Raw genomic sequence first — 13,061 nt, 5'->3', positions numbered from 1 at the left:
GGTGGCAATTTCCTCATCAGCAGCTCGAGGTTTGCGGCAGGACCTGAGCTGGGGGTGTGCAGTGTGGGAGGAGGGAGGGAGCTGGTGCTGGAGTCGGGCTCTCCTGTGACTGTTACTTACTTCCCAGCTGGTGTTAACTCTCTGCTGGCTGGGCCTGTTCCTCCTCTCCATGGAAACTGTAGGGAACAACCTGCTTTGAGGCATCTCTCTGGGCAAGAGGCCTTGGAAAGTCAGTCAGCCTGTCAAGTGTCAAACGCTGGGCTCTGTGCTGCAGAGTGGGCACAGGCACAGGGCAGGGCATGAGGGTCCAGCTGGCACTGAGGGTCTGTGGCAGAGCTCGGACCTGGAGCAGTGCCTCACCTCTCTGTCCTGAGACCCTGGGGATGTGCCGGGGCTGTGGGTGGGTGGGTGTTGGTCAGTGGAGAGCAGGAGGACGTTGTCTCTTGGGCCCAGGGTGGTTCAGGCAACCAGAAGGAGTTGTTGGGGTGCTCAGGGTGACCAGAAAAGGTTACCACAGTGGGGCTGTGCGGTGTGCAGTGGTGCTGTGGTGGATGCTGAGCCTGCAGCAGGACTCAGCATGAACGTGTCTCTCTGCACTGGGTCCGGCGACGCCTCTGTTTCTTTCTCTCTCCTCCTGTTTGGGCCGAGGACGTCTCTGGCTCCATCCTGGCCCCGTGAGGCCAGCAGGCAGGGGCTGGCCCCCGCCGCCGCCTCCGAGTGACGGTGCTGCTGACGCTGGCAGTGTGGGCTGTGACGCGGGGCTGCAGCGCTGCACCCCAGGGCCGGGCCACCGAGCCTGCGCCCCCAGACGCTCCGGTTTGGCAGAGCCTCATCAGTATTCCTGGTGCGTGGCCGAGCTGGCTGGAGCTGGTTTGCAGAGCCCGGTAGCTCCAGCATGGTCCTGATACAGTGCTCGGGGTCCTCCTGCAGCTGTGGGCAGGCTTGACTGCCATCCCTGGCACTGCACAGAGCCCTCCTGCTCCGCTGCTCCAGCTGGACAGCATGTGCCAGGGCCCTGGGTGCCCGGCAGCCTGGCACAGGTGCGGTGTTGTCATCTGTCCTGCCCCCGTCTGAATTTGTCCCTGGCAGTGGTGCTGAGCCTGGTCTGCTGCCTGCAGTCCCACGGCCAGCAGGGTCTGTGTGGGGCTGTCGGCCTCGGGCACTCGCAGCCCTGGTGGCACGCAGGGCCTGGAGCTGGCTGGGCTCTTCATGTGCTCCTGGTCTGCTGCTGAACCTGCCCTCTGTGCGGGCACTGGGAGCCGTTGGGTTCCATGCTGGGAGCCTCATCCCTCCTCGGGCTGCACAGGCAATGCTGGTCCCTCATCCGTGCTGGATGTGTGGGGCTGCGGGGGCCCCAGATTCAGGCCCCTCTGCACAGTGACAGTGCCTTTGAACCCAGGAGGGATGGTGAGTGCAGGTGTCCCATCCTCCCAGCTGGGCTTCACCCTGACAACAAAATCACCCCATCTGGAGATCTCTGGAGCAGCAATACTGTTTGTGTCTGGGGGAACACAGTGCTGGTGGGTCAAGGAGAGCAGTGACACCAGTGTCATGGGGTCTGGGGAGCACAGTGGAACATCTGACCATGGTTTAGACTCCTTTTCCTTTTCGGGGCTCCACCCGGAATGTCACACCAGGGCCAACCAGCACTGGAATGTTCCCTGGCTCTTGGACTCTTCTCGTGCAGCTGTTATTAAGCCTCTCATGGATTATATTAATTTCAGCCAGATGTTCATGGCCATAATGTTTGTACCATGCATGTGACTCAAAGAAGGCCTGGTAAGGGACCAGCATGCTTCCGTCCTCAGGCACCTGCTTTGGGTCAGATTGCCAAAGCCCTGTTACTTCCCAGCTCCCGGAGATTCTTCCGCAGCCCTGCATGGCCCTGGGGACTCTGGCCAAGCTGCTGCCCACCACTGAACAGGTGAGCTGTCACCTGTTATCTGCATTAGATATAGACACAGCTCCAGTCCAGCCCAGTATGGTTATGGTGTGAACTGCCAGAGAAGAGACACATTAAAGGCATGTGGGGAGTTTCAGTGATGGCTCTCCTCAAACCCTGGTGTTTTCTTGTCTCGTTCACAGAGCAGTTTCTCCATCTGTGGAGGGCTGAGGCAGGTGGAGCACATGTGTTGCCGAGACTGGTGGGGTTTGAACCTGCCCTGGGGTACAGATTCCCAACCTGTGCAGGTGCCCTGCAGCCCTCAACACCAGGACTTGAATCTAAGGCTCCATTTTAGCCTATTTTAGACGTCTTTCAGAATAACGTCAAGGGGCTCACGTCAATATGCATTATCAGTGCACACAGCATTTGGAAACCTTTGCCACAAAACAGCCTAATTAGGTAAGATCAGTGTTACACTGTTACTGTGGGATAGACCAGTATCCTACTGGGATGCAGTAGGACAGGTGTTGTACCTGTATTTCTTCTTAGGCTGCTGGAGGTTCCAAGTGAGTGTTGTGCCCAGGTTCAGACTCTGTGTTTAAGAAGAGTGGAGAAAAACTGCAGAGAACTGGGAATGCTTTAGAAACACAAGTAGCTTTAAAAATATGATCCCTGGTAGGACAGGGAAGGGATGTCATCAGCTAAGGGGAACTCTCCATGTTTTCCAGTAGATTTAATCAGAATTTGGGTGGGATCACACGAGGAGGAAGAGCTGGAGCAGGAAGGAGGTCATGGTGCTGGAGGGGTCTTGGGAAGGTCGTAGGGATGGGTCAGACAGACCCTGTCAGGGGGACCCAGCATGTCCAGTCCTGCCTCAGCGGGCAGCACAAGGTGCACCATCTCTCCAGCAGACAGTTTGTGATTCAGCGACACCTCACAGCCAGAACCTGCCAGAATATTTTAAAAAGCTGAGATTCATGTGAAAGGGGGACCATCTGGTGCTGTTGCAGTATGTGTTAAACCCAGGGTTTGGAAAAAGATGGATATAGACAGTCCAGTCTCCCCACAGGAAGAACTTCCCATCCTGGGAGCACAGAGCTGTGCCAGGCATGGTGGACAGGAGCTTGTGAGGGTCCTGACCTGGTTGCATGCCCAGAGCCAGGTACCTGTGCCTGAGGTACCCCTGACAGGTTGGCTCTGACAGCCTGGTCCCTGCAGCCGGCCCTGTCTGGTGTTCAGTCTTTGGAAGACATTCCCTTGTAATTGCTTCCTGCAGAATTCCTCATTGTCGCTGCAGTGCGGCTGCTCCGGGAGGGGATGGCAGATGCTGTGCACGCGGGTCGGAGCCCGTCTGGCAGTTCTCGTGTTCCCGTGACCTTGGCACAGACGGCAGGGCTGCAGCTCTGCCGGGTTGGCAGGTGCCTTCTGCTCAGTGCCGGGCACAGGTGCCCGTTGTCTTGGGAGGGAGGGCAGCGGGATGTGTCCATTGTCTGTCCTCGGGACATGGCTGTGGCGTGGAGAGAGGCGGCTCTGAGCTACCGCTCCCCAGTGGGTACCGGGGAGGGGAACTGCCGGCGCCAACACCTGAGGGAAGAGCAGGACGTGAAGCCCCAGGAGAGGCTCTGGGTGGGACCTCTGCTACTGCATGCCGTGATGGGATCCCTGGTACTGACAGGGATGGGAGGGGAGGTGGATGGTGGGATCTGTGGGCTTGGGAGAGGAGGGAGAAGGGAGAAGGAAGAAGGAAGGGGCTTGGCCGAGACGCTGGCTGCGCAGTAGGGAGGGGAAGAGCTCTAGGTGGGGTTTGGCTGTGTCCAAGGCCTGGGTGCATCCAGAAAACTGGAGAAGTAAAGATGAGGCCTACTGTGGAGGAGGATGAGGGTTCAAAGAGAAGGCACAGTCCAAGAAGGTTTGGAGTTTGGAAGAGTCAAGGCAGCAGAGTCAAAGACTCCTTTATAAGGAGGGGGAAAGGGAGGTGCTTGACGTTAAGGTGTTCCCTGAAGAGGCCTGGAGAAGCAGAAGACCTGGGCTGGCTCAGCAGACAGGGCTTTCAGTAAGGTAAAAATAGTTTAAGGGGGAGTCAGGCATCTTTTTTTTTTCTTCCCCAGAGGGAGCACAGATCATACTTGTGATGTGAAGGAGGAAAGCCAGGGAGAGGGAAAAGGTGTGGAGGAAAAAGAAGGAGGAGGAGTGCCCTGGGGTGATGCTGGAGGCAGGGGCTGCAGGCAGCAATGAGGGGTGCTGGGGAAGAGGTGGAGGAGGTACCACAGTCAGGACTCCAGTGGCCGAGGAGGAGGGTCAGTGCTTAGTGATGGTGGGTTTGGTCAGAGGAAATGACTGCCCTGGGAAGAGACAGGAGTGAAGCTCTATCTGAGGTGGTCACACTTCACCTGCTGCCCTCTGCTTCGGGCTCGGGGGGCGCTCTGGAAGTCAGTGCTCCTGGGGGTCTGTGCTCCAGGGTGTGGGTGCTCAGGGCTGTCCGGCCCCAGGGGACCATACTGATGACGGTTTTCACGTGTCCCCGAGCACGGGGCGGCTGCTGGGGGTTCGCTGCCCCATCCGGAGCTCTCCCGGAGCCGGTCCCGCGGGGTCCCGGAGCTCTCCCGGAGCCGGTCCCGCGAGGTCCCGGTTCTGCTCCCGGTGTCGCGGGCAGCAGCGGCGCGCGGGGGCGCAGCGCCCCCTGGCGGACACGGCCGGCACCGCGCCGCACCGAGGTCCCCGTTGCCGGCCCTGCCCTGCGGTCGGTACCTGGCAGGGTCCGGGCCGGTTCTGGTCCCGGTGAACTCCCCGGCGGGTCTCGGGCAGGTTCCAGTCCCGGCGCTCGGCGCCGCCCCGACGGGGTCCGGGCCGGCCGGTTCTGGTGCCAATGAGCGCCACGGCGGGGTCCGGGGGCCCGGGCAGCGCCGCCGCTCCCCGGTGCGGACTCCGCCGCGGGCACCGAGCGCGGCCGAGCAGTAACAGGGAGCGGCGCTGCTCTGCCCCGGGGCCGCGGCCCCGCGCCGCTCCGGGACGGCGCCGCCGCTGCCGCCCGTCGCACGGACTCGGTGCCGTCGGTGCCCGCGGAGGGCGCGGCGGGCGGGGCGGCCCCGGCCTCCGCCCCATCCCCATCGCGGCCCCGGCCCGTTCCGGGGCGGGCCGGCCCAGCCCCGCGCTGGCGGCGCGGAGCACGGCCCGGACATGCGGGCGCGTCGTGGGAGCCCCGCGCCGGCGGCGGAGAGCGGCGGGCGTGGGGCCATGGGGCAGCCCCGCCGCTGACCATGGCCGAAGGCTGGCGCTGGGCCGGGCCGGGCCGGGGCGCCCCGCGGCCGAGCCCCCGCCGCGCCGTCAGCGTCTGCGAGTCGCTGGACTTGCAGGGCGTCCCCGCCGTCCAGGCCGCGCTCGGCGCCGCGCAGCAGCAGCGCCGGCGGCCCAAGAGCTTCTGCGCGGCGGGGAACGGGCTGCCCGGGGCGCTGCTGCCGCCGCCGCCCCCCGCCCGCGCCCGCGGCGGCCTCCTGGACCTGCTCCGGCTGCGCTCGCCCCGCAGGCAGAGCCCCGAGGGAGCGGGCGACGGCCCCGACGAGGCGCAGCGCCCGCGCCCCAGCAGCATGACGTTCCTGCCCGCCGCCCGGCCGCCGCACTCCGCCGAGAGCCCTGGCTTCCTCCGCGGGGGCTCCCTGTGGGGCAGCCGCCGCTGGAACCTCTTCGGGGGCAGTGGCTGGAGCGGCTCCAGCCCCAGGAAGAACTTCAGCTCCCTGCGGAAAAGCTTCAGTTTCCGCCTGCGCCGGGGCCACGAGCTGCGGCGCTCCGAGTCCGGGGGGCTCCTGCGCCCCACGCGCCTCCGCACCAAGAGCGAGGGTGATGCCAGCTCCCTGCACACCTGCCCCAGCAAGCGGGACCTGCTGTACCCGGAGCTGACCAGGGTCGGGGGCCGGCTGCACACCGACCCCGTGCAGACGGGGGGACTCTGGAGACTCCTCACGAGCCGCTTCCGAAGGCGAGAGCGTGGCAGCACTGGCAGCGTGTGCCCCAAGGATCCCCATGGCACTGTTGAGCCTGTCCTCCTGGCTGGGGGTCCTCTGCGGGCTCTGGGTAAGTAAGCACAGGAGCAGTGCTGGGCTGGCGAGAGCCCCCTGTGCCAACGGGGCCTGCAGGGATGTGTGGCTGTGGCCTGTCCCAGCTGAGGTTCTGGGCTGTGCGCTGGCACCTGGTTCTGTCCCGGTGCTCTGCAGGGTTTGCACTGGGCTGCAGTGAGGTGAGTGTGCACAGGGTCATGTCACACTCCGGTGCCCTGGGCACTGCCATCGTCAGTGGTGCTGGAGCAGCCGTGGTATGGCTGCTTGGGAGGATGTGTGTCTGGTTCCCTTGCTGGCCACACACCTGGGAGTCAAGCACGTGTGTCACATGTCCCACCTGCCCTAGTGGTGTCCCAGCAAGGGCAGGGTGGGCTGAGCTGTCCTGCACGTCCCCACAACATTGGTGGAATGGGGAGAGGAGTGCTGTTGGGCTCCCAGGCAAGTGGGGCTGTTTGGGAGGTTGCCAGAGCAGAGGCGTGGAACAGCACAGGGGTTGGGGAGCCCAGAAATGCGCCTGCACCCCCACCTTGTGAGCGGCTCCCTGGTGCCAGGCCTCGTCCGGGGGATGCTCAGCTCCAGCCACCCCTGCTAAGGTTCTGCACTGGGGCTGAGCGGAGACCACGTGTTTGGGAGCACGGGAACCCTCACCGGGTATGGGGCAGCCTGCAGAGAGCAGGCGTGGCATTACCGGTGATGGGACAGGGGGACAGGTCCCCCCGGGGCTGGACATTCAACAGGCACTGGCAGCTGGAGCAGCTCTCGGGTGTTCGACTCTCTGATGTTGGTGAGGAGTTCTCCGGTGCCAGGGCTTTGTGGGGCCTCACTGGGGCTGTGCAGGTTGTGCCTGTGTGCCCTGTCCCCTTCTGGGCCCTGTGCAAGGAGCCCCAGGCGAGCCCTGTGGCCTGGCAGGGCCGGGAGGCGACAGCAGCATCCACAGCTTTTTAAGGCATGGAACGCACGGAGCTGGGGGCTGGGCCAAGCCCTGCCGCCCGCTCCCGGGGGGCCTCCCTGGGTTCCATGGCTCTGCTCTGGATCTGGGTGCTGTGGAGGCAGTTCTCTGCTTCGCTTGTGTGCCAGAGGGATGTCCTAGGGCTGGCAGGCTCTCCAGGGAACCCACACGCTCCTGAGGAACCTGGTTGCTTGCTCCTGAGGCAGCGCCTGTCCAGGGCAGCATCATGCCTGGACATTCCCCATGAGTGCTGGGCCACAGAGGTCAGCACAGGAGCAGCTCTGTGGCTGCTCAGGGGGCTCCATCCTCTAGCCCTCTCTGTCCCTCGGGCTTGCTGTGCTCCAGGAGAAGGTTCTGGAAGCTCCCAAGGATGCAGGGCTGCCCGTGCGGCACGAGGCAAAGGGCCGGGATGCTGCCGCGCTCTGGGGGTTCCGGTGCTGGCAGGGCAGCCCGGGCTGTGTGCCGCTGCCGGCTGGGTGGCGGGAGGTTCCCAGGAGAGGGGAGGCTGCGCTCATGGCTGGGGAATGTGGGTGTATGCGGGCAGGGAGGGCCGGGCCCTGCCCCTGCAGCGGGGGCCTGTTCCTGCTTGCCGCTTCCAGTGGGAGCTGCGCCAGCAGCAGCCGGCCTGGCGGCCGCATTCCCACAGAAGCAGCCGAGGTTGAGCACTTGGTTGGCGTCCTTGCCTCTCACCTGGCTCCTCCGTGAGACAGGTAGGAGCTCCCTTTGGATCCATCTTTGGGAGACCCTGCTGAGGCTTCTCTGGGGAGTAGTGTGGGTGGCTAGGGGTCCTTGCAGTGGTGACCAGCCAGCTCATGCAGGACCACTGCTTGGTGCAGGGGTTAGTGTTTGCCACTGTGGCTCGTGCTGGAGGCAGAAGCTCAGGGATTGACCTCTCCAGGCTGCCGCTGTGGCTCCTGGCAGGAGCCCCTTGTGCTGCAGAGCTCACACCGGGTTTGGTCACACTGAGAGCACCATTCATTACCTGCCTAGTACCTGCACAGTCCCTGTGCCTGCCAACCCTGTGTCTTCCTGAGGACAGTGAGTTGTGAAAAGGCAGTGGTGAAGTCTGCACAGCGAAGTAGCTGCTGCTTGTCCTCTCTTGTGCCCCATCTCCCCCTTGTCTCTCTGCTCAGAATGTTGGTCCGTGGCTTCCTCTGGTGGGAGCTGTGGGTCTCTGAGCCAGGGCTGGAGAGGCTCAGCCTTAGAGCTGCTGCCACGGGGCTGCTCGGGGGGTCTCTGCCCCATTCCTGTTCCAGTCTTGCAGGCCCATGGTGTTCAAACACCTGCTTGACGTCCCACAAACTTTGATGCTCTTTGTGGGCGCTGCCCACCTTGCCTTGGGAAAGCTGCTGGTGCAGCCCCAACTTGCCCTCCTGGGGGGTGCAGCTGCAGCTGTGGTTATCAGCACTTGGAAAAGCTGGATGTAGGAGTCCCGGCAGACAGCCAAGCCAGCACTCTCTCTGTTTCCAGAACCTGGAGTGGTTTGTTTATGGCACGCTGTGATACCCACCCTGCACCACGATCTGCACCCAGACAGACCCACAAAAGCCAGGGGGTCCCTCCAAGTGCTGCTCCCAGCCCTGGAGGGGTTTGGCTGGGATTGAGCACACATAGAGGTGATGGGGGATTTCAGGGCTTGTTACCCAAAAAAGACATAAAGGGCTGATCCTTGTGTAATGGGCAAGGGAGGGCAACGGCCCTTGGGACTAGAGAGCAAAGTCAACATAGAGTCCAGCCAGCTTGGACTGACCCAGGTGGTCATGGTCAGTGGTTCAGAGCATTTCTAGGTATCCAGCTGTTGGCTGGTGCCGTTCCAGAGAGGCTCTCTAATAGGTATGGTCTTGGGAAGACTGGACTGTTTTGGAATTGGAGTTGTCCCTGTGCATGAAGGGACTGTGTGATGGGTACAGCATCTCTGATGGCTCAGGAAGCATTCCTCATCTGAGGGAACAGCATGGAGCTGTGTCAGGGAGGTTTAGGTTGGATATCAGGAAAGAGTTCTTCCCCCAGAGGGTGGTTGGGCACTGAACAGGCTCCCTAGGGAATGGTCATGGCCCCAAGGCTGCCAGAGCTCAGGGAGCATTTGGACAACACTCTCAGGCACAGGGTGGGATTGTTGGGGTGTCTGTGCAGGGCCAGGGATGAGACCTAATGATCCTTGTGGGTCTTTTCCAGCTCGGGATATTCCGTGATTCTGTGATCACAGCCGTGTCCCCTCTCCCAGAGAGATGTCCTGCTTTTTTGATGTTCTTCAAGGTACCTCCCTTTACTCTTGTGTGTGGAGTACTGATGTGCAGGGCATACAAGGAAGGCTTCTGAGGGAAGACAGGGGCTGTTTTCTCATGGATTGGGTGAAGTTTGCATAGTGAGTTGGGTAGGTCATGATAAATATCACCTCGTGTTGGTACTTGCCTTGGTTGAGCTGGGAGAGTTGGTGAGAGGCAGAGATGTCATGCTGGGGTTAGAGATGCCTCGGATGCTGAGGCCAGTCTGGCATCCGCACTTCGGAAAAGCTTGAGAGTTCTGGAGGGTGTCTGGGAGGAAGCTGTTGGGACAGTACTCTGGAGGGCTTAGTTCTTAGGATGAGGTCAGAGGGTGTGCAGTGGTGTCTGAGAGCATCACAGGCAGCCTTAGGGAGAGGGAACCCTGTGCCTTCAGTGTTCACCTGCCAGCACTGCACAACTGGAGCTGAGGTCAGGCACATTGGGAGTGGTTTCTGGCTGCTGAGGTAGATCCCCACGGAGTGCTGTGATGGGAGGTTGAGTTACCTGTCTTTCCATGTCACTCTCTGCTGGGTTTTCCCTTCCAGCAGACCCTGTCCCACCATCACAGCAGGGTTTGGTCTAGGTCTTTGACAGTGTTTGGATGGGGGCTGGAGAGCAGCAGCTGCTGAGAGGTTGTTGGATCTTCCAGAGTCTGCACTGACCTCAGAGCACAGTGGCACCAGCTGCTGCCACCCGTGGCATGCTGACGAAGCAAGGGTGGCAGTTCCTAAGTGTGCCCTTCTCCAGAGAGACACAGCATTGTCTCCTTTTGTTGCTGTGGAGTGTTTAAAGCTGTGCTGAGAGAATCCTCGCCAAGGTCATGTCCTGCAGTGGGTACCCGTGCTGGCTCATGCTCACAGAGTGCTGGCTATGCCTGTGCTGGTGACCTGGAGAAATCCCCCTCCTGCCAGCATTGCCGGGGTAGAGGCTTTATCAGCCTGGCCTGGGCGGGGTGGCTGTGCCCAGGAAGGGTAGCTGTGCCTGGGCACGCTGCCTCTGCCTCCCTTTGATCTGTGTGTGGTCAGGTGGGTCTGTTTGTGTGGCCGCAGTGGTGGCCACAAGTGGCCTTGGTTTGTGTGGCCTCTGCTGTGTTTGTGCAGCCTCTGACCTGGTTTCAAGGCTGGGTTTAGTGTCCAGGGTTGCAGTGTCCAAGGGAGTTCCACCATGGCTTGGATAATGAGTTGGTTAATTATTAGTTGCTGTGTGGGGAGACCAGATGTGTCTGGCACTGGTGCTTCTGGAGCACAGGGTAGATGAACCTGCTGCGCATCATCCCGTGGACCGAGCAGCTGGGTGAGCAGTTGAATTTGGCCAGACAGCCCCTTTCCCCTGCCAGCCTCCCTGAGGCATGTGGGTGCTGGGAGCTGTGGGTGTGTGGCTGAGCCCCCTCCGAGCTGTCGTCAGGGCACAGGGAGCTACAGTGTCCGAGTTCTGTGATGGAGGGTGCTGATCCTGCCTCTTCAGTGCACAGCACTGCTGTCCCACAGCTGGGGTCTGGTCTGTAGGTCTTGAAGATGTCCAGGATGACCAGCTGACCAAGGGACATCAGATACAGAGTACCTCCTTTATGTCCCTGTCTGCTCCTCTGCAAGGTAGGGGCTCTGCCCACCCCACCTCCCAAATTTCTAATTTCTGCAGTAGATCTGCCTGTGCCAGGAAATCTCCATCAACAGAAGCTTCTGGGGAGTAACAGAATTGTCCTGAATTTCCTTTTCCCAGGCTAGTCTGGACTGGTCTCCTCTTGTATGGTTGTGTCGTGGAGCCAAGGATGCTGTTGGGCTGTGCTGAAGCTCTTGGTATGACAGTGGTTCCCTGAGCCCACTGCTTTGGTTTTGGAGGTCAGGTGCACCTGGGGAAGGTGTTGAACTGCAGCACGGACAGCCTGGTCCCCTCTGTGTGATTTAATAACAAAGAGAAGATGCAGGAAGAGTGACCAGGTGTATTTTCATCTGGAATTGCAGGTGATGCAGCCAGTTCCAGCAGTGAAGCTATCCAATGCTACATGAGCCCCAGTGCTCAGTGGGAGATCAGTCCCGGGTCGTGTCTCCTGCTGGAGGCAATCCCTGCTGGATGAGCTGGCACCAGGGCCCAGGTGCTGTGGGGAAGGTGCTCGCTCACCTGCCTGCCGGGCTTTGGGCGGCGCCAGCCCCGTCAGGCTGCTGGTGCCTCACTGTGTGTTTGTTTCCACGTGTGACAGCTTCACCCACGAGACCATGGGGGTCTGGTGCCTGTTCCGGTGGGGAGCACTGCCTGAGGGCTGGGCACCCCGGGGCTGTCAGTGCCACACGTGCCAGCCCCAGGACTAGTGAGTGGCCTGGGCTGGCCTTCAGGCCTGGCAATGCTGGAGCGGGCGGACAGGCGTGCCTGGTGCTCGGGTAAGGTGGGCTAAGGGGAGTGAGGAGCAGGGTGTGTTGTGGGGCTGAGTACAGTCCTGTTGGCCTTGTGTTGTCAGCTTTTGTTTGTGTTAAGGTTTACTCAGAGGCCTTCTCAGCAAGTCAGAAATCAAAGTGTTGCAAACTCTTGAACCTGGGTTAAAAACCAAGCAAGGATCTGTTGGGATGGTCGGTGCAGGAGGCAGCTGGCACTGATGGGGCAGCCTGTCCTGATCATCCCTAAGCAGATCCAGAGAGAGCCCAGCTAGCCCTCTCCAGGGCTTCCCTGCTCTCCTCCTTTCCAAAGCCAATCACCGAGTGTGTGTGCCTTGTGCCCCACTCAAAACCTGCCAAAAACCTGCTGTGTGTAGTGAAACATCACAAGTGTGTGCTGCCTGCTCCCATCAGGGAATGCGGGGGGCAGAGAAGGCCTGGATGGTGCTTTATCTGTCATATTACCTGCCAAAGAGGCTGAGCAGGGCAGAAGTCCCAAGTGGAGGTGACAGCTTTTTTTAGACCCAGTGATGCAGTTGGAAATACAGGTGTGCTGTTACCTTTGGAAAGGGCTCAAAGATGTATCATTTTCCTCCTGACTGATGAATTGTTCTAATAAAAACATTACCTCTGCCTAAAAAAGGAAAGGGCAGGTGAAAGACACCGCAGAGAAATGATTCCTCAGGAAGGCTATAAATAACCTGGTGTTCCTGCAGCAGACTTGGGGAGTATTTGTCTGTAACTCCTGGAAAAGGAATGTTCCTAAGTCAGCCATGGAAGGTAAACTCCAGGTAGGAGCACCACGTTCACACCTTTCTTGAACATGATGGATGAGTGTTGTGGGTGCTGGTGGCTGCACAAAACAGGGACAAGGGCACAGTGCCAGGTCATGGTTTGTTGCCTCGTGCTCTCTGAGCAGCTTAGCCAGCCCTCTGGCAGTGGGAGCAGGAGCGGGCTCTTCCCCATGGCTGTGGGCTGCCCAGTGAGGTGAGAGAGGTGGGATGAAGCGTTAGCCTGGAGATGGAGGAAGAGCTGGTGCTCTTGTGTGTCCAGCCTCCCCATAGGAGTTATGAGGGCTGGAACAGGAGTTGGGGTGAGAGCAGGCACTGGTGGGCTCTGGCAGGGCTGTGGGGCCCAGTGCTGCCTCCAGCACAAGATAGATGCTCCCAGGGCTGGAGCCCCTCTGCTCTGGAGTCAGGCTGGGAGAGCTGGGAATGTTCAGCTGGAGAGGAGAATGCTCCAGGCAGAGCTCAGAGCCCCTTGCAGGGCCTAAAGGGGCTCCAGGAGAGCTGGAGAGGGACTGGGGACAAGGGATGGAGGGACAGGACACAGGGAATGGCTCCCACTGCCAGAGGGCAGGGCTGGATGGGAGATTGGGAAGGAATTATTCCCTGTGAGGGTGGTTTGGGTACTGCTGGAGCAGGAACTAGGAGTTGTGGTTGTGGGGTTGGGGCTGCTGGGGCAGATCTGGAGCCACCCTCCCTGTGGCCTTGGGTGACACTGGAGCAGTGGCAGGGCCGAGGTCACTGTGTTTGATTGCTGCCT

The 13,061-nt window shown here is 60.7% G+C and overlaps 1 protein-coding gene across 3 annotated transcripts in view; it reads left to right on the top strand.

The window, feature by feature from the left end:
- AGAP3 (ArfGAP with GTPase domain, ankyrin repeat and PH domain 3) overlaps window positions 1-13,061 on the top strand; it is a 107,790-nt gene that overhangs the window by 24,352 nt on the left and 70,377 nt on the right. Inside the window, exon 1 of one of the 3 annotated variants that reach the window (XM_053942641.1) lies at window positions 5,143-5,953. The exons of the other annotated variants lie outside the window; for them this stretch is intronic. Within the exon in view, the coding sequence (XP_053798616.1) occupies window positions 5,143-5,953 (811 nt within the window). Of the gene's footprint in view, window positions 1-5,142; window positions 5,954-13,061 lie in introns of those variants that run through there. 3 annotated transcript variants of the gene reach the window in all.

This window comes from Vidua chalybeata, chromosome 1 (genome assembly GCF_026979565.1).
Source record: "Vidua chalybeata isolate OUT-0048 chromosome 1, bVidCha1 merged haplotype, whole genome shotgun sequence".
Lineage (NCBI taxonomy): Eukaryota > Metazoa > Chordata > Aves > Passeriformes > Viduidae > Vidua > Vidua chalybeata.
The sequence above is the reverse complement of the archived record's forward strand: the minus strand, read 5'-3'. Positions and strand labels throughout refer to the sequence as shown.